The sequence below is a fragment of the Chelon labrosus genome (assembly GCF_963514085.1).
Source record: "Chelon labrosus genome assembly, chromosome: 10".
NCBI lineage: Eukaryota > Metazoa > Chordata > Actinopteri > Mugiliformes > Mugilidae > Chelon > Chelon labrosus.
Genome location: NC_140360.1, coordinates 4,472,333 through 4,493,176, shown reverse-complemented (window position 1 = coordinate 4,493,176; position 20,844 = coordinate 4,472,333). Strand labels below are relative to the sequence as shown.

Below are 20,844 nucleotides of genomic sequence, written 5' to 3'. Positions count from 1 at the left end.
TGGGAATAATTTAATAAGACTGATGGGAAAATATTAAAATTTAAGTCAATGATTTTGATCAAGTTTAGGCCAACAGAGAAGGCTTTGCTGGCCCTGATGGTCCACTGCTGCTTATAAGGTTGAAACCCTGAGCACCATACAGTTTTGAGAATATTCACATACTCAGTTTTACTCAGTTACATTACCAGGTGTAATAATGATCTTGAATTGGTGGCTTTTGGCCAGTAATGCATATTAGTGGATGAATAAAAGAGTGAATGAATCAGTGAAAAAATTGTGATGCAAAAAAGTAGCAGCAGGGGAGTTAACCGAAAGAATTTGCGTTCCTGGTTCTTGTGAAAAAGTTTTATTACAGTCCTTACCTCCTCCTACACTGCTGTTACTCAGAAATGCTGGTCGCTCTTTTAGCACAGAACCCTTTACTGTGTGTTCAGTATATAGAGTGTGCACTAGTCTTGTAGCTCTCATGTGGGAGGACGTATTGCTTATGTCCACCCCTCTGACACCTGGAATGCTTTCTGTAATGAATAACATCTTCCTCTCTGTCCCTGCATTCTTTGCATAACATTGGACACAAGGTGTTGTGTTTACCTGTAACTCTTGCTGTGTGTGTGTGTGTGTTTGTGTGTGTGTGTGTCATTGCCACATGCTACACTGTAATCACAGCAAACCAGCTGGTGTCAGACAACATCTGCACAAATGGCAGAACTTCAAGACGTAATAAGACAGAGATGCACAACAGACCTGTGAAAAGAGATCTACGTAAGTTTGTGATACCACAGATAAATGGACGGAAGTTAAACATCTGCTGAACCAGGAAATGTCAAGCCAATCATGCTGTTGCATCGATGCATAATTGGCAGTGACCCTTACAGTTTTTCTTGTCTTATTCGACCTGGAATGTGAATTAGACTGGCGTTTGCCTCAAGTGTTGTGGCGTGATGAGCCAGAGACGTTGATCATTGTCACAGCACTTTGAATTAAACCATAAATAAAATCTGTTCTGGAAAACCTTGAGCATGCATAGCAGATGTATGAAACCATGGAGGTAGTAGTAGTAGTAGTAGTAGTAGTAGTAGGGATTTCATCAGATCTAAGTGGTGACTACAAACAGTTTTCACTAAGAGACTACGCTTGGAGACACACTCTCAGCCTGGGATATCCCATTCAAGTACCGCGTTCTGTGTTATTTTTTTTCTTGAATCAAATTTGTAGCATTGAATGAAGATCACCTACTACCAGATCGCCAAACATCCACAATGCATTTCTTTTTCCAGAGTCCAAGTTCTTCCACGCAGCAGAAATGTCTAGTCACATGATTTTGCTTCTTCTTCATCTTCTTTTCTCAAGATTTTTGGCAGCTTTGATGGAGAAGAAGAAATAGTTTGGGTGGTACATAGATGGGGTTTTGGTTTACGGCAAATCTTAAACAAATACCTACAAAAGAAATGCGGGAATTGGGACGTCCTTACTTGAAGCCTTTCTGTCTTTCAAGACTTACCAACATCTAGCTGATGGGGTGGCTGCTGGCACGATGTCGCCTCTCTCTGGCTTCACCCCAGTACCCAGTTGTCTGTGTTCTTGCTCGCTATGAAACGTGAACACTGAAGGCTTTTGTTATCCTCCAAACTGTGATGTCAGATGTTACATCTCACAGTGAGAATACTGGCACTAAAAATGCAAATTTGAGATCTGTTATTGCAGCCTGAAGCTGACAGGGTGTCACTTAAAATGTTTTGGTTTTTGTTGCTTCTCATGCATATTTGACCTTCACTGCGCAGGATGTTATGTGTTCAGAGTCTGACAGTGGAAGTTGTCAAATTCATCCGGTAAAAGAGTTCTACTAAACTAAACTACGAGCGTCCTATTTAGACCCGTAGACAATACCTGTCGAAATGAAGATGTTTGAATAGTCAAAGGATTCTATTGAGAGAGGAGGTGCACTAACCAAGAGTAATTGAAATGTTTTCATGGACAAAAACAGAACATACTCTCCTAAGCTGAGCATGTAAGAAAAGTTGAATCAAGCGCAAGAGGTAGAAAACGTTTGAGGATGTTTCATGTCTCCATGAATTTTCACTGAAGAGGGGAAACTCACTAGATGAGACTGTTTTCAGTATCTCTTAACACGCCTGGAGAGGATCCTTAAGTGTACATGTTCATCATTGACATATACGCCAGTCAGCCACAACATAATGACCACTGACAGGATAAGTGAACATTGACCATCTTGTGACAATTCAGTGTTCTGCTGGGAAACGTTTGGACCTGGCATTCATTGGTGTGGATGTTACTTAGACATGTAGCACCCATCTAGACCAGACCAGGCACCCCCACCCCATAGCAATGACACTCCTTGATGGCAGCAGCCATCCCCAGCAGGATGCAAAAACACAAGAACACTTTAGGAACAACTAAAAAAAACATGAAGAACAGCACAAGGTGTTGACCTGGCCTCCAAATTCACTAGATCCCAAAGTGATCAAGTATCTGTGGGATGATCCACAGAGGCCCCTCCCCGCAAAGGCCCCCCACTAACAACAGGACACCCTCAGAAGGCCCATGTCCATTCTCTGATGAGTCACCACAAGGGAGACCTACACAGTATTAGGAAGGTGGTCATAATGTTATGCCTGATGGGTGTACATTGCAATGAACTCTCATCTCTGGACGCAGTCAGAGAGCTCAGTACTGTCGGAATAAATAATTTTACAAATACAGACATGGTGAGAAGCAAAATCCTAACAAATCTGTTGACGCTGGTATGTTTAGGTGAAGTTGTGTTCACTGCAGAAGAAATGCAACGCGCCCATTGACATTCCCTCCTGCTAGTCAGGGCAGGCGAAAACCAACTGAAAGAAAAGCTTCATGCAGCCCACACAGAGCAGGGGGATGAACACTACTATCATGTCTGAAATATCCTTTGAAAAAAAAATTAGGCTGTTTTACATGTGAGCCTGGTGCGCAGATGACGGCTACGCCTTGTAATTACCATCACGGACGCTATTCTTTTCTGCTTGACCATAGGGTGACAGAAATGGAGAAAGCCATTATTGAGAATGCTTTGGAGAGTGGCCTACATTCAGCGACATTCTTCGCATGTGTGGTCGATTTCAAAAGAAAAAAACGAGTCATTAATTAAAGCTGAGGCGAAATTATGAGCCCTGAGGGGTACGTGCCTAGACAGAGTGTCAGGAGCAGGTGTCATAACATATCCTTTTGTTACTTCTGTCATTCTTTCTGTCTCTTGAGTCTTGAACATCTATTATCAGTGTGATAGATGGTGTGGTGATACGTAACCCGAGTAATGCACAAAATAAAGAGTCAAAATTAGTTGTTCAGTAAAAGTTAAAGCTCTGTTTTTCATTTCAGTGGCATCGTAAGTGAATCGATATCAATCTGTGGGGGTTTGTCATCATCCAAATACATTCTGTGTGCTAAATTCTCTCATTAAACTAGTCATCAATAGTTTCTTTGTGCTAAAGAAACGATTCAGGCAACGTATCAGGGACACCATTGAATCAGAGGTCATCTTCCTGCACTCCAAACAATGATGGCACTTACATGAATCATAATTTAGTTCCTCATCTATTCATCATTTAGAATCACCAATGAACCTAACCAGCATGTCTTTGGACGGTGGGAGGAAGCTGGAATACCTGGAGAGAACCGGAGACACAGGGAGAACATGCAAACTCCACATAGAAAGGACCCTATTCAAACACTGAACCTTCTTGCTGTGAGGGATCAGTGCCAACCACCACCACACCACTGTGCCGCCTGTTCCTCATCCATTCCTCATTCAATTGACATGCTAGTTTTTTGTTCACTGTAGGAGGACTGCCATGCACAGTGGTTAAGTGGTGCCTCACTTAGGGTAGTGTCATGTTATGACTCTGTTTGGGTTTCCTTGTGTTTCCTTGGTGTTTCCTCCCTGTGTTTTCCATTCTTTGATTGTTTGATTGGTTTCTCCTTGTGTTGCTCCGCCCGCATTAGTTTCACCTGTGGCTTAACCCTTTATTAACCCCTTTGCCCATGTGTCTAGATAGACCTTCCTTTCCCTTTGTTCTCTGGACATTGCCCTGTTTTTCTCACTGTTTAGTTTCTTGTGTTCCTGTGTCCTTGTCTTGCTTTTTGTTCTTCACCAGTTTCTTTTGGATTTCTGTGTTTGGATCGCCCTGCCATCCCTGCAGCGCCTTAAATTTTTGTTTTTGAGTTTTTATAGAAGTCATTCTGTTGCCTCCTCCTGCCTCCCCCTTAATGCAGGGGTGCCCAAGGCGTCCGTCGCGTTCGACTGGGCAATGCAGGTAGATTGCGTGTTTTAGATGTTAGTCATTCATTTATCTGTTGCACCTCCAGAACTAACAGCAAGACAAACATTCATCTACAGTTTTTTTAAAAACGTTGTATTGCAATATGCCCTCAGTTCCGCCGTACACAACCAGAGCCATGCACAATACCAACAACTCAAGACTACTGTCTTTCTTAAAGGGGAACAACTGTTTTTTACAACCTGGACCTTATTTCTGGCATAAAATACGATCGTTTACTCACCCATATAACTTTTGTGTCATTTGCAGTCAGTCGGGAGATATTTAGATCTGTGTATATCCATATAGTGGGAGTGACTGGGGCACCGAAACGCAGCCTATAAATAACGCATTACCTGCCGCGAAACTTTCACCAATATTTTGTTATCGTGCGCTAGTGCTATTCCCCGTTGAGTCCAGCTTTATATTGCTTGACCTACAGACTCCGGATGATGTCTTCTGACCTAGATGATGTCATCTCTGAGCAGCGTGCTCACCCGCAATGGTCGGCTTGTTTACCTGTAATTTGCTACTGCTTGTGGTTCGTCCACAACCTCAGAATTGGAAAAATATTCAGCCAAGCTGCAAAAAAATAGCAGTTTCGCGGCAGATAATGCGTTATTTAGAGGCTGCGTTTCGGTGCCCCAGTCACTCCCACTATATGGATATACACAGATCTAAATATCTCCCGACTGACTGCAAATGACAGTAAAGAGTAAAGAATTGTATTTTATGCCAGAAATAAGGTCCAGGTTGTAAAAAACAGTAGTTCCCCTTTAAAGAGACAGCACTGTTTTTCTAAAGGTGCTGTGCAACAATTGTTCTTCTTAGAATAATAATGTATATAGTGTATGTAGGTAGATCACTTTGACTTGTAGAGCGCACCCCTGCCTTAGTGTCTTGAACTTGCGTCCTCCCTCCCTCCCTCCCTTGCTACTGTACGTGACCGGCAGCTTATTTGACCACTGGATGAACCTGTTGAGTAAAGTCATACCTGTAAAATGAGGTCAGGTGAAACTCAGTTACAGCTCAGTTTCTGTATTCTCAGAGGGGTTGTTTGAGTTAGAGGGTAGGACCACCGGGAGTTATTGTCCGCTTTAACACAGACCCATACTCTATCATTTTACCTTCTTCTTTTTTTTTTTTATGACCTGAGGAACTGCATTATCTAAATAACCTTCAGTAAAGCTGAATATTTTCTTGTACTGCTTGGGTTTCAGTGTCGCACAGCCTTGAGTTCTGTGTTTGACCAGGGTGTGTTTGATTTTTATCTACAGCCCATGGTTCTGATTTCTGACACGTTTCTACACTTGCTATGCATTCAGTGGAATTGCATTACAACCCCGCGCTGACGTTATGGTGGGAGGTATATCATTGTTCGCAGGAACAGCCGAGCTCTGTTAATGTTTCACAGGAATTCAGAAAATCTTCCTCCGTTAAGTCTTTTTCTTGAACTTGTGCCAAGACTTCTACTATTGTGTGAACATGAGTGGGTGTGTATGTGCAGAGATTAGATTCTAAAGTAAATAAAGAATATTTTCTTTTTGACCTTTATCACAATGATTTTCATAAGGTAGTTTACTCACATATTTGAATCTGCACATTTCATTGTATAAAAATGGTATTTTTCTAATGCAGTTTTGTATGTTGAAAATAAATACATTGTGTTAGATTGGAAGCCAGTTGGACCGTTGGTCTGGAGTCTCTACGTTGACAACTGACTATGCCCTGGCTTTATGTGGCGATGGAAGGAAAAGTAATCGATGCGTAGTCGCACATGTCACCTGAGCGCCGTGGAGTTCTGATTGGCTGTAGGACTATCCAATCACATACCTTAGGCCTTCCTTAGCTGCAACAATTTAAAAATGTTTCCTTCTTTGATTTATGGACAGCACTGTTCAGTGGTGCATTGGCCTCGACACTACTCTACGTTAGGACCGGGTTTGAAAAAACGAAATATATATTCATTAACACGCAATTTCTCTTGTCGTTACAAATCTCGCTGCAGTCTCGTGAGATTTCAGTCTTGCCTGATAAATTTTGCAAGAATGCACAATGAGCTTAATCCACGTGTGAGGGGAGATCCTAAACATGACAGAAGCTCCGACCCTGAGAGCACCGTCAGGCCTTAAAGATGAGTGCATTTAAAAAGTGTGACGACAAAGAAGAGCTGCACAAAAGCAAAGACACATGAAAGATGTGAAAACAGAGGGAACAGATTGTGGAAGTGCAACATTAGTTTTGTGACAGTCTCTTTCATAATCTCTTTGATATTGAAGATATTGAAATGAATCGAATTATAGTAATTTGGGCAATTTGGATTGGGCAATTTACATTTCTCTTTCAAAAGATATCTCCCACATGTGAATACGGCTGTAATGTGTCTGCATATTGCCTCTCACATCGTCTTGATGATTACAGCTTAAGTGATTATGTAATGGCGTCGTCCAATGGAGCCTTTGAACCCGATAAATGTTCAGTCTAGCTCATAAACAAGTCAGATTGCGTGGTCGAAAAGGCTATTAGTGAGGATACTTTTCTTCTGCACGCATTTTTAATTACGAATAATAACATCAGAGTAGTAATTTGAGAGAAGAATTGAAGATGTGAAAAGGGCGCAATAACAGCAGCACTCAAGCTGCACGAACTCTTTAAATGCTTTTAAACCTGATGGCCGAGGTTTTCCCAGCTTCATCTGACAATCTGTTGCAAAGAGGTTCTTGTGATGTCAGTAATGTTTGTCTTATTCGGTCCATAAGTGTCCATAAATGTAGTGGCTGTAGCTCTGGAGTAAGTCCATGACAGTGCAGCACTCCTTGGATCTTCTTTGGTCTTCAAGAAGTTATTGCAAAGCTTTGAAGTGTGTTTGGGTTAATTGTCGACCTTCAGCTTGAATTCTTCTCCACAAAGACGCAAAGCAGAGGGTGTAGCACGTCTCTGTGTAATGGAGTCCTTGTTCAGGGTGGAGTTGGTTCAGTGCAGGTGTCCAAATCCAGTTGCAGCTTGAATATTCCCTCCATCATGTTTCGGAAACAGGACTGTAACCATTATCCACAGTGAAATGCTGCTGTGCCTTAGCTCAACCCAAGTGCTTGGCCTTGTTACCCCTTCTCGGAAGTATGGACGTGGTTTAGAGCTGCTATTCATCCTCTGCCACTCTACTAGACAGCCTTCTTTTGGTCTGGCTGATGGTGTTTTGGACACAGCTGGTCCAGTTTTTGCAAAGTCCATGCTTTGTCCTCTTAGAAACTTTCAGTCTAGGCGTGGCGCAATGCTCAGAAAGCATCTTTACTGACACTTCCAATAGTTCCCACTATAGCAATGATACTTAGTGAGCAATGCTCTGCACAAATCACAAATTTGTATCATATCAGCAGGTATTTAAATGACCCAGGTCATAGTTTATGCTAAAAAAGCTCAAAACAAAAGCAACTGAACCTGTAGAGTTTCTTGAATGTGGTCCACCACTCGTCCAGTTAGCTTCTCCAGTCTTCAAGAAACTCTACAAATCAATTTGCCCTTATTTTCAACTATTTATGGGCTATATATATATATATACATTTTGTACAGTTTAAGTGGTTAATACCTCTAGTTTGCTGCAGTTTAGAACGGAATCTTAAATAATCCTTCTTCATTTTACATGTCAGAATTTCCTGTGTTTGTTTTCAAAACCTTTCATTGTATAAATAATATTGCATGTAACATATTTTCAATGTGGTCTCAGACTTTTGATCCCGCTCTGTGCATGTGTGCACAGGTTGTTTCTCCTCTTTATTTTTCTTTCTTTCTTTTGGACGTTCCATAAAAGACTTTGGTGAAGGCACCTCCTATTACACCAGAGTGTGTTTGTCCCTGATTTGAACTTAGGCCAAGGAATAATCCAAGAGCAAGATTTATGTTCATGTAATTTAATGAGTGTTGAATTCCAGATTGTATCTAGATATCAGGTGCCTGCAGTGACAAGTGTAAATGGAGGTTTAAGCTGCAAGAATGCTTCACCAAAACCGCTTCAGAAACACCTTCCAGAACAGTTTTCCAACCTTGGATAATAAAGGTGGCTTTGTTTTGTTCTACCGCTGATGTGTATTTATGTTATTCCCTTGCGTGAGTGCCAGTGCAATCTTGGCTCCTTATATCATGTGCTGTCATCATGTGTTGGAGTCGGTGCTTTGTCACCAACTTGGCGTTACTGTCAGGGTCCGCTGTGGGTCAGTAGGTAGAGCGAGTTGTCAACAAACCAAAGGATTAGCTGTTGGATTCCTGACAAGTCTTGGTACATGTGGCTAAGACATGGAACCAGAGTTGATCCCAGTGCTTGGCGCTTGTAGGAGCGAGTACACAGATGTGTCATTGTGACTGTAAGAAGCTTTGAGTACCAAAAGGAATCCTTAGGAAAAACGCAAGATAAATACTGTTTGCCATTAGCAAAGCGTCATTACCACAAACTCAATGTACATTACGACTACTTCACCCTCCTGCAGGAGAGTCTACAGGAAGTGTGAAATCAAGGACGACTCAAGCCAACAGACTCCTTAACACCGCCTCACTTCCCCATCACTCCCACTGACTGTATCTGCAGCACAAGGCACAGAGCACTTTTTAATCTTTTAACATTTAATTTAACAGTTCACCTCATTTTTTTAAGTATATGTTACAGGTTTTATTTATTTAGTGTTCTTAAGAAGGAGACTTGCAGAGTGAGAATTTCATTGTGGTCTTATCTGCAGTTTTTACTGTGCAAATGACAATAAACATCTTCAACCTTTAATATTAAGATGCAACAAAATAAGTCTACCATTTATTCTTTTTAAACTTTCCGGAGCCTACGTCGACTTGTGCATAATATGCAGCACTCGGTATTGTCATCAATGAGATACTGTCTGATGCCCAGTTAATTATTGAAATGATAATGTGTCGCACACATTATTACAGCTATTTTTTTAGTATAGTACCTACTATGACAAAAAGGATGTGAAGTCCCAGGGGTTCGGAAACGCCGTGCTCACAGCCGCCGAGATCCCAGTTTTTCCAGGATATTAGACGTGAACATTAACTGCAGCTAGTCATCTGTCTTGGCGTGACTGCTGCCACGCGATTGGCTGATTCCAGTTGTGTTTTCCTTTCCTACAGAGGCTGCTATTGATTCCATCTCAAACCTTCCATGTCTTTCGTATCATGCCACGACATGTCGCTCCTCTGTTGTTGTCTGTAGATGTGCAGGATGAAAGCGCTTCAGTTTCTGTATCTGTCTCTCGACATCTCACATCGCCACACCGCTCTGCGCTTTGTGGATTCTCACATTTTTTTTTCCTGACAGGCACTGATGTTTTTCAATTATCGTACTTATCATACTACAATGTACAGACTGAAGCACCAGGCTAGGACTCACTAGGAGTGCTTTCTAGAAAACAAAAACAAAAACAAAACAGTGGCCAGCCTTTAATAATGGCACTGCAGATTTATTGACACATGTCCTGCTGTCTTCAGAGGGCAGCAGGGATTTAAACATATAGCCTGGAAGCTAGCCTGAAGTTTCCCACTCACAAAATGTTTGTGGGTTAAAGTTGGCCCTGTTTGGGAGTTGATCATGCCCTGGCAAAGATCTGCAGGGACAGTCAAGTCAGAAGGGCAGAAGAGCAACAGTAGTCTTACACGTCATCTTAGCTCCTTTGACTTCAATATTTTTTTTTACAATAAAGTCTTAATAACACACAGCTGCCAAAGGGTTTGCATCACTGTAGGTACCCATGTTCTTTTCTGGAGAACACATCCACCATCGTCATCACGGAAATGACTAAACAGTAGATGTGAAATCCATAGCCTCCAGTATTCTTCCAATGTGCTTCCTGCACGACTTTGGAGTTTGCCGTTTTGTTACTTCTGATTCTTCTTAGCCAAATGAGTGAGAGACAAAAATATTTGTTTGACACATTGCTGACAACAGTATATTCAGAGTCTCTACTTCCGACGCTGCCGTGTCTAGCAGGGAAAAGGGACGACACAAAGTTAAAGACATGCAGGAACCAAGGAGGATGAAATATTAAACAGGCACTTTAATTAGAATTTACAGGTGGGACTAAAGATGCAGCAGAGGAGACGCAGGTTAAGTCCAAAGTCACAAGCCTTTTGAGGCTTTTGAAGCCTTCTAACTTTTGAGGCAAAGAGTTTTTTATTTATTTAATTTATTTAGTTATTTATTTGACAGTGCACATTAATGAACATCTATTCAGACTCCAGCACCATGTGGTAGACGGTTCAGAACACTGAAGGCCAGTACTAACAGACTGAGGAATGGCTTCTGTGCAAGAACCGTATCGCACTGAACAACTCAAACAATGTGAATGTGCAATTCTGATAACCATGTGCAAAACGTCTGTGCAATAATTTCACATGCGCAAACGTGTTTCTCGCAATAATGTGCAACACAAAGTTCAATAATTGTTGTGGGATTGGGATTGTTATGTCATGTTAGTGTTTATAGTTTGTATATTTTTTTATTCTAGTTTTTTACACTTCCCTTCAGGGGTCGCGTTAACCGAATATCTTCCGTCATTGACCGTTTTTTTAAAAATGTGACCAAAAAATCTGAAGGCCGTCCGTCATTTTGACAGATTGCAATTCACACCCCTGACCACTTGGTGGCGAGTGACCTCATTAATTGGCTCTTGTCTCTAATCGCAGTTTGTGTTCCAAACATCGCAGAACTTTTGTCGGTGCACGATTTCCTGGTACACCGATTATACTAATGCACACGTCAGAGCTCGGCTAACCATATGTCTACGTCCAGTATATACAGTCAATGGTCTACATCTATGCGGCTAACGGCTGCCAAAATAGAATTTGCATACCACTGAAGCACTTCAACCCTACGGTACCGTCTAAGAGACAAGATGTGTCGGCAGCCGAAACTTTTGTTGTTGTTGTTGTTTTTTTTTTTACCATTTAAAGTCAATACTGTTCTGAAAAAAGTACTTAAAGTTAATTAAACTTTAATGAAAATTAAATGCTATTGAATATGTCTTTATTATCATTTTAAAAAATTAAAGTGACGGGTAAAAATAAATTATGACGGGATTTCTATGACCCTGTCAGTCAAAATGACAGACAACAAAAAAGTCTAGCGCAACCTCTGCTTCCCTTACTTTTTTAAAAATGTATTTTAATTCCAGTACTTCTACGGCATCTAATGACAATAAAGACATTCTATTCTATTCTGTTCTATTTTATTCTATTTTATTCTATTCTATTCTGACTGCCTGAGCTCAGATAGGCAAACGCCCCCAATCCAATCACATGACAGGGACGCGCATTTTGAAAGACAGTCGAAGAGATCACGTATCTAACATCTCATCATATCAAATAACATTCGAGTCTCGTCTCCTTAACATTTCGTCATGGTTTTTATCGTCAGATATTAGTTTCAGCTCGTCCAACATCTCAGGTTAGTCATAGAAAAAACAAATATTTTTCATCATCATCTTCATTGATGGTGGCACAGTGGCGAATCCATGGGCCGACTGGTTCCTTTCTGTGTGGAGTTTGCATGTTCTCCCTGTGTCTGCCTGGGTTCTCTCCAGGTTCTCCAGCTTCCTCCCACCGTCCAAAGACATGCTGGTTAGGTTCATTGGGGATTCTGAATTGACCGTAGGTGTGAGTGTGAATGGTTGTCTGTCTCTCTGTGTTAGCCCTGAGATAGACTGGAGACCTGTCCTGGGTTTACCCCAGCTCTCGCCCAATGACAGTTGGGATAGGCTCCAGCAGACCCCCACGACCCTTAACAGGAACAAGCGGTCACAGAAGATGAATGAGTGAATGAATCTTCGTTGATGAAATTAATCGTGTTGGTTGAAACATAATGAAATCCAAAGGACGTGTCACAAGCCTCATGTTCTGATAAGAATTGAGCTAATATTGGTTGTCATATAGGCTAGATTTTTAGATCTCCACGTCATTACTCTGTATGGCTTCTCAGAGCTGTCTGATCAAGTTAATCGTTGAAAGGATGAGACAGTAAAGATGGGTATTAATAACCTGAGAGCATTCTTATCACTGGACATCTCACAATGGTTTCTCAGCTGCAGAGTTGGGTGTGTGAAGTTTGATAACCGTTTGCATTGAGATTTTATCCGTGTGCCCATAGGCCTAATTATCTTTAATTAGTGTTTGCCACACACAAAGTATCCTTACTGGTCTGTTTCTACCTCCCGTCCCTTCCAGGTGCAGCTCTCGGTGTGTTCGGACAGGAGTTCCCGTCCAGCCCTCATGGCTGCACCGAGGGGAGCTGCTACCCCGCCACAGGAAACCTTCTGATTGGACGGGCTATCAATCTAACCACCACCTCCACGTGTGGCCTGCTCGGACCAGAGTACTACTGCATCGTCAGCCACCTGCAGGTCAGCACGGGCTCGCTCACTCAAAGGGGAAATACAAAGAGCGCAATTTTCACCTTTCACTTTCCTACATGTGCACGCTGAATCAAAGTATTCACGGGGTTTTACATAGATTACATAGATTTATTTTCTTCTTGCTTGACTCTCCCACCTCCGCCATCGCTCATCACGTCGCCACTCCCTTCACAGTACACCTACATCTTTAGTGAGCGCGAAGAAAAAAAAAGGGACGGTTTGTTGGTTCTCTTGTTCATGCATTCACCCGTCCTCATCCCTCACTCGCCACCACTCCATCTTCAATTGTCCATCTGTCTGTGTGTTTGTGGCCCAGTTTCCATGAGGAAGGTGTAGACACACATGTCAGACACACCTTCACACACACTCTCTCTCTCGCTCCTCCTCTCTGCATCACTGTCCTGTAGCCCTCTCCTTTTTCACTCCACTTTGTGAGAAACATCTTTCTTTCTCTGTTTTTCTCATTTCATATATACACATATATATTTAATGTACAAGCAAACAGAATGCTGGCACAAAACATGAAGGACAAGATGGGGACGATACAACCGATACAGAGCATCAAGGACATCAAGAATAACTAAATAACAGATGTTCTTCTCTGGGAAGTGTGTGAAAAGGTGCATACAAATGAGCGAGAGACAATAATATTTTGTTTCTTCTTAAACAATGATTATAGTCATTCCTGACTATATTCAGAGTCTCTGAAACTTTATTCAGAGTCTGTGCTTCTGATGTTAAAGACAAACAGGAGGATTAAATATTGAACAGGCACTTTAGTGAGAATTTACAGGTAGGACTAAAGGTGCAGCAAATGAAAAGCAGGTTAAGCCCAAAATCATAAATGCCACAAAATGTGTAATGTAACCAGATGAAAAAAACGACAGGATAATTAAAAAGTGGAGCAAAACCTAGGTACGCAGAATCAGAGGACTCAGACAGGAAGAAAGACAGGGCTATATATACACATGGATCTAATGGGAAAATGAAATACAGCTGAAACTAATGACAGTCTGAAAAAGCATCGGCTAACACTAGCAGAGATGCTAGAGACGGTCCAAATCCTCTGGACAGCAGTCAGTTAACAACTTCACCAAACGTCCTGTGGTAACAGAGAGAAGGAGGCTGAATATCAACTATTTGATAAAGTTATTAGACCTTTAGCTGCAGTCTACCCTGCTACACTATCCCATCTAACAACACGCTGTGGAGTACTATTAAATGCTATTGATGGTGCTGAGGTGCTGCCTGTTTTTATACAGGCTATACATATCTGCAGCTCACAGTATGTAGCACATGAGCTGTCTGTTCTCAGCATATGTATTCAGTGTGTTTGTCCCTAAATTCAGTTCAATCAACAGAACACACTATTTGCTGTGGTAGTGGTTAGGAACGAAGGCCACCTCAGAGTAGAATAAGTTTTATTCATTTGTTTTTATTTTCAAATGGAGTGCAAGGAAACCTTAAGGTTCATGGGAATATAAATACAGTATATATATATATATGTTCATACACATCTCTGCTCATGTTCACATGTACAGAGAAGGTAATAACTATCCAGTTATTTGTGTTAGGGCTCTGGACCATACACTTGTTCACACGAGTGGACACAAATGTGAACTTGGGACATGGGCGAAACTAAAACCAGTAAAACACACGTCAAACAATTTTGTTTTCAAGGATGATTTCAGTCATTTTAGGTAGTTAATATAATACTGATGTATATTCAAGTGTCCATTTTTGTTATAACTTTTGGTTTAGTCAGTTATTTGACGCTAAAGAAACAGGATGTGACATGGTGATGACTACCAGTTGCTATGCCAACCGCTCCGTGAAGCGGCCCATAGGAGCATGACAGTTGAAAAAACAACAAATATAAACTGCAAGCGGTAGAGCAGAGCGTAGTATTAATTAAACAAAAACTAAGTAGGGACGCGTAGTCCATATTTATATACAGTCTATGGCTGCTCCATCCCTCGTTCACACCTGTGTTTTGCGGGACAAAACCCGCTCGCAGTCACTCTCTCTCTCCTTTTGTTTTTCCGTCCGCCCCTACATGACACGACTCCTGGCATCCACCTCCCTTGTTGACATTCACCCCCTCCCCCCCCTGCATCCGTGCATTTCCGTGCGTCTGCATGTATGTGCCTGCGTTTCCATTGCCTCAGAGCAGGAATATTCACTAATGTCAACTTCCAGGTGAACATGACTGACATTCTCTGATTGGCGAGAGGCCCTCTGCTACAGTGAAGGGGCCGGACATGGTGAGAACCTGTCACACGCTGCCGGTCTGTCAGTGTTGGAGGCCCAGATCATTTGTCTCTCGGCTTTTAAAAGTCCAGACATCAATCATTTGTGTTTGACGTAGATTCTCCTTGGAGTTTTTTTGTTCCCTGAAGGCTCCGATTGCATTGCTTTCAGGCTCAGTTTTTAACCTTATATCAGGAGCTGCACTTAAGTTAGCCTTAAAAACCTTTAGACTAAAATGGAAATCAAATTGTTACTCCAGACTACGCTACATGTGTCGGAAGGACGAAAAACGAACGGCAAGAAGAGGATTGAGATATCAGCCGCAGGGTTAACGATCAAACTATCAGTTTCAGAGCCGCAACTGAGGTGGAAAGGAAACCGAATGAGGGAGGCGGGGTGGACACTGGTTTTTGCAAAGCCGCCGTAGTGCGACAAAGGAGCGCTTTCAAATCAGCATCGCACTTACATCGGCGTATTGTTGGAGCAGAAAGCCTTAAGGTCGGGCTGAGCAGGCTTGACTAATGGGAGATAAATAAGCGCTCAGAAGACGGAGGGAGGGAGGGAGGGTGGTACAGCCATCAAGCACCAACTGCATCTTTCAGTGTTCCTCCAACCAAAACTATGGACTTACTGGATGTTACCACCATCATTAGCAACCTCTAAAACCTCGTACATGGATTCTAATTATTCTAAACACTATAACGCTGTAGTGAACAGTCACACTCATTGCTACAAGGGTTTATCCTGGAATTTGTTAGACTATGTAAAAAAAAAAAAAAATATATATATATATATATATATATATACATATATATATATATATACGTCCATTTACGCACAAGTGGTCACTTCCTCGTACAGTAAATCCTTCTCAGCCAAGTCTCCTTAACAACCGTGTTGTTGTGAGCGGCTTAATCACCCTTGACAACAACCTAATTAAGAAATGCCGCTCTGGAATCCACGGTTTCTCTGTGCCAACTAACCCTCGTCTGCCTCTCTAGCCCTTTTTTTCCCCTCTACTCTCTACCCTCTGAAATGCACCCACATTTACCCTCTCTCGGCATCTCCCTCGCTCTCCGCCTTTCTCCGGTTGTTAATTTGATGCTTTGTAGCGGCCTGGGATACTGTTTAAGATTGTGTATTCTTTGCTCTATGGATGGCAGAGTTGGACGGTGAGTTGGCCCACCCACCGGTTTTGGTCCAGGCTAAAATGGCCCTCTTTGTTGGAGGGGTTACCATGAAAGCTTGCACTGGTCTTCATGGTCTCCAGAGGATGAGTCCTGCTGACTTTGATAATCCAGAGACTTTTCCTTTGGGGCCACTATGAGGTTGACAGTTTTGGTTTTAAGATAAATATTTCAGATTAACTTTGGTGATTCTCATATCTGGTCAAAGTCAAATCTAGTCAACTACTTGATGGATCTGAGGACCCAAAAATATGCATCACATTGTCTTTTACGATACATAAGACATTGAATTTGATAAAGATAGAATAGCCTGACGTACTCTTGACTTTTTATCCAGCCCCATCATCAAATCTGTTCTTTCTCCTTTCAATCGTTTGAGCAACTTGAGCCACAGTCCAGTTCTCTCTGGCTTCTCCAGTCCCAAACCCACCAGCTCAGACTTCGACCCGTGTAGACAAACCTTTCAACTCTTCCCTCCAAAAACGAACGTGTTTTCTACCTCGCCAGGAGTCGGACAAGTGCTTCCAGTGCGACTCCCGGCATCGCTACGACCCGGACCGACACAGGACCAGCCACCGTATCCAAAACGTGATGTACCTCACGGACCGCAACGGAGATCACACCTGGTGGCAGTCTGTCAACGGTGGGTGTGTTCACGCTATAAAAGTACACAGGAACATGATCGGTTAAATTAATTGTGCTTGATGATGGCTTCTGTCCTCATATACGTATGTGTGTGATGTTTGTTGTTCGTGTTTTCGTTGCATCCCGAAGGCGAAGATCTAAATTAGGGAGGAACTTGTGTTTTAGTTATAATGCTGTAACCAAATCTGTGGAATACTTAGAAGTTTCTTGTAAAGTAAAAAAGGACGGCAATGGTCTCTGTCAACATGAGACAACATAAACGGTGCTGTTGTGACACTGACTGACGGCTATTTCCTCCACAGGGGAAGAGAGTGTCAGCATTAGGCTGAACCTGGAGGCTGAATTCCACTTCACACATCTCATCATGAAGTTCAAGGTACGAACACCAGATTGAGCGTACTGTATCTGGGTCTGGGGTGGGTTTCTGGCTTAAGCATGTCGAGGGTCACACCTGGCTAGGTGTGTGTTTGTTCTGTACACTCCAGCGGCTGCATTCCATCCGGCTTGAGTCCACTATCTGTTAGTAAAACAAACATTAGACGAAGGGTTTAGATAAGGGTTGGGGTTTGTCAGTCACCTTCTCATAAATCTAAGGTATTTTTATGACCGTCCTTTTCTCTGTAGTCCATAACATACTGATTTATTCCTTTAATTTGTCGTCAGACCTTCCGACCTGCAGCTATGTTCATCGAGCGTTCGGCTGATTTTGGCCGCACGTGGCGCCCTTACCGCTACTTTGCCTCAAACTGTACCAGGACCTTCCCTGGCATCCCCTCCAACGGCCTGCATCACATCAACGACATCATCTGTGAGGAACGCTACTCTAACACTGAGCCCTCCACTAACGGAGAGGTGAGAAAATCGAGAAGCAGCAGATACGGCTTCCTTATCCTTTCGCCAACTCTTGGCTCCAATCACATCTTCATTCTTTCAGCCCAGCAGAAATTGGCCTACTACAGGTCTGCAACCCATCTACCTAACCCCCAATGCATCATCCTGCATTAGCAGAATTGTTTTCTTTATGCATAATGTGGTTCTGCTCTAGAGCGCTGTTCGACCTACGCCTGACTACCACCTATTTCCATTTAAAAAGGGGTTCCTACAGGCTTCAAAGATGTGGCTGTGTCACCTATAGTGGCAACTCTGGTGTTTGGTGTGTGTAGATCTGGAGCTCTGAATTTGTGTCATGAAGTAAAAATGACACAGGGCTGTGTAACACCTAGGAATGTAGACCTAAACAAATGTTCTCGAGTAAATATTGAATTTATTTTGGACAGTTTTTAGCCTAGTTTCAACTATTGGCAGTGTTGTGCATGAAGAACGCATCATTTTTCCAACTGTGAGCGTAGACGTGAGTTTCACTCAATCTGGAGGGAAATTATGACGTTCACCCCCGTTCAGGAAAACAAAGTTTTACGACAGCCGTCAGTCGACGTGCAGTTTACGGCATACAGCATGGCTGGTGCAGCTGAAAGAGAAGCCGCCCCCAGCACCGCAGAAGCAGCTGATCCACACAAACATCTGAGTTATTTGCTAGTATATACAGTCAATGGTTATTCAAAAAAAGCAGCACTGATCCTGGAGGAAAAAATATGATGGGCTGGGGATGGACGGGCAGGTCAGAGATTCTATTGAACAACAATAGCTCAAAGCTGCTCATTAAAAAACAAAACAAAAACACAAACTGTTCATTTTGGAGTCTATGAACTTACTTCAGATTTAAAAAATGTCAACTATGAACTTGGACTAGTTCACGTTTATCTCTGCGAACTGAACTTTGAACCAGTTCTTGTTTAGTGTGAACTTGCACAACGCCGTTTATTGGAGTGGCACCCAACGGCGTGGCTCACTGATGTGTTTTTGGAGAAACAATGAAGTCGTAAAGCAATGAGAGATATGAGGCTTTGGACAGACAGCCAGTGTTTAGGATTAGCAGGAAACATCAGTTGACGATTTTGGTGTTTTTACTCGATTTGTGAGACAACATGAAACAAAGAATATCACCGGCCGGTCGCTTCTGTTTGCAGTTGAAGGTTGTGAAAGTGGTTTGCATGGAGGTCATAGTGGTTAGGAAAATAAATGTTTTCGCCATCTGCCTATTTAAATGAGTATTTGTCGTCAAAGAAGACCTAGTTCACCTAGTTCAGATCAAAATTAAAAGCAAATGTTCCTGGGTTTGCTGAACATCTATTTTAGAAGGAAACTAACAGGATTCCTCTCTGATTATTCACATTTAAGGTCATTTATAAAGTTCTGGATCCCGCCATTCCTGTGAAAGACCCCTACAGCTTGGACATTCAAGGTAAGTGAAGTCTTTTAACTGTGGATGAACCGCTTACCTCCCATACGCAGAACTGTGCACGTGCCCCTTGGAAATTTTATCTTGACTTCATTGTCTGTTTTCTGAAAAGCTGCTCCTAAAAATAAAATCTCATCGTTTCCTATCTCCCGTACGACGCTTCCACCTGCTATCAACATATGATCCATATCTGGATAAGAGCAAATGCATGTTAAGGCAGGCTGTAAATGCAGAATGCACTGAGTTTAGATTGGGATTGCATCAGTAAACGAGAACAAGAGTATGTACATCCATGGATGTGAGCTGCAGGTTGGTGGATGTACAGTATAAGCCGTGACATGGTGGTAACTCTACGCTCTCCCCTACAGAACTTTTGCGCATCACCAACCTGCGCATCAACTTCACTAAACTGAACACTCTGGGTGACGACCTGCTGGACCGACGCTCCGACGTCCTGCAGAAATATTACTATGCCCTGTATGAGCTGGTGGTCAGAGGCAGCTGCTTCTGTTATGGACATGCCTCAGAGTGCGCACCAGTGCCAGGAGTTCAAGCCCGGGAGAGTGGCATGGTGAGTTAAACGAGTTCTAGACTGGGACCTATCGCAGGAAAATTAATCTACTTAACAAATTTGCTAAGCAAACATTACCCTTCACAGTGCCTGCATTGACCGTTTTGCTTTTTCCTTCATCCTTCATTGGCCAGATCCACGGTCGCTGCGTGTGCAAACATAACACAGAAGGTCTGAACTGCGAGCGCTGCCAGGAGTTCCACCACGACCAGCCATGGAGGCCAGCCGAGGCAGAGAACCCTCACACTTGCAAAGGTGGACATGCACATGCACTATCTCCCAAGATTTTGATATAAGACGTTCAGATAGTGAAAGTTCCAGGTATTCTGGAAAAATGGGCAAAAGCACTTAGTCACAGGACATTTTCTGACCTTTAAAAAAGTCCAGGGGGACATTTTGAGGCTTTGGTGTTATTAGGAACACCCTGTCTCAGAGTGGTGCTGAAAAACTAGTTCATGCATTTGTGCGCTTTAAAAAGCCTCCAATTGATTCAAAATGCCGCAGCGAGAGCACTGACAGGAATTACCAAAAGAGATCATATTACTTCAGTTTTAGCTTCTCTTCATTGGCTCCTTTTAAAATCTAGAATAGAATTTAAAATCCTCCTCCTTACATACAAGCCCTTAAAGGCCTAGCTCCATCGTATCTTAAAGACCTCATTGTACCATAACATCCCAACAGATCACTTAGATCTCAAAGCGCAGGCCGTACTTGTGGTTCCTAGAATTTCAAAAAGTAGAATGGGAGGTAGAGCCTGCAGCTATCGGGCTCAAACCTGTGGAACCAGCTCTCAGTTTGGGTTCGGTAGGCAGATATCCTCTCTAGTTTTAAGGTCAGGCTTAAGACTTTCTTTTTTGATAAAGCTTATAGTTAGGGCTGGACTGAACCATCCCTTAGTTATGCTGCAATAGGCCCAGGCTGCTGGGGGACGATGCACCGAGCACATGTCCTCTAATTTCTTTTCTCTGGCACCGAGCTCCTATCCTCTAATTTCTTTTCTCTGGCACCGAGCTCCTATCCTCTAAATTCTTTTCTCTGGCACCGAGCTCCTGTCCTCTAATTTCTTTTCACTGGCACCGAGGTCCTGTCCTCTAATTTCTTTTCTCTGGCACCGAGCTCCTGTCCTCTAATTTCTTTTCTCTGGCACCGAGCTCCTGTCCTCTAATTTCTTTTCTCT

The 20,844-nt window shown here is 42.6% G+C and overlaps 1 protein-coding gene across 1 annotated transcript in view; it reads left to right on the top strand.

Annotated features, from left to right (window-relative positions):
• The window catches only part of lamb2l (laminin, beta 2-like), a 64,767-nt gene that overhangs the window by 22,173 nt on the left and 21,750 nt on the right, over positions 1-20,844 (top strand). Inside the window, exons 3-9 of the mRNA XM_084553536.1 lie at positions 12,528-12,703; positions 16,660-16,795; positions 17,100-17,173; positions 17,461-17,649; positions 19,036-19,099; positions 19,465-19,667; positions 19,802-19,922. Of these exons, the coding sequence (XP_084409662.1) occupies positions 12,528-12,703; positions 16,660-16,795; positions 17,100-17,173; positions 17,461-17,649; positions 19,036-19,099; positions 19,465-19,667; positions 19,802-19,922 (963 nt within the window). The remainder of the gene's footprint in view (positions 1-12,527; positions 12,704-16,659; positions 16,796-17,099; positions 17,174-17,460; positions 17,650-19,035; positions 19,100-19,464; positions 19,668-19,801; positions 19,923-20,844) is intronic.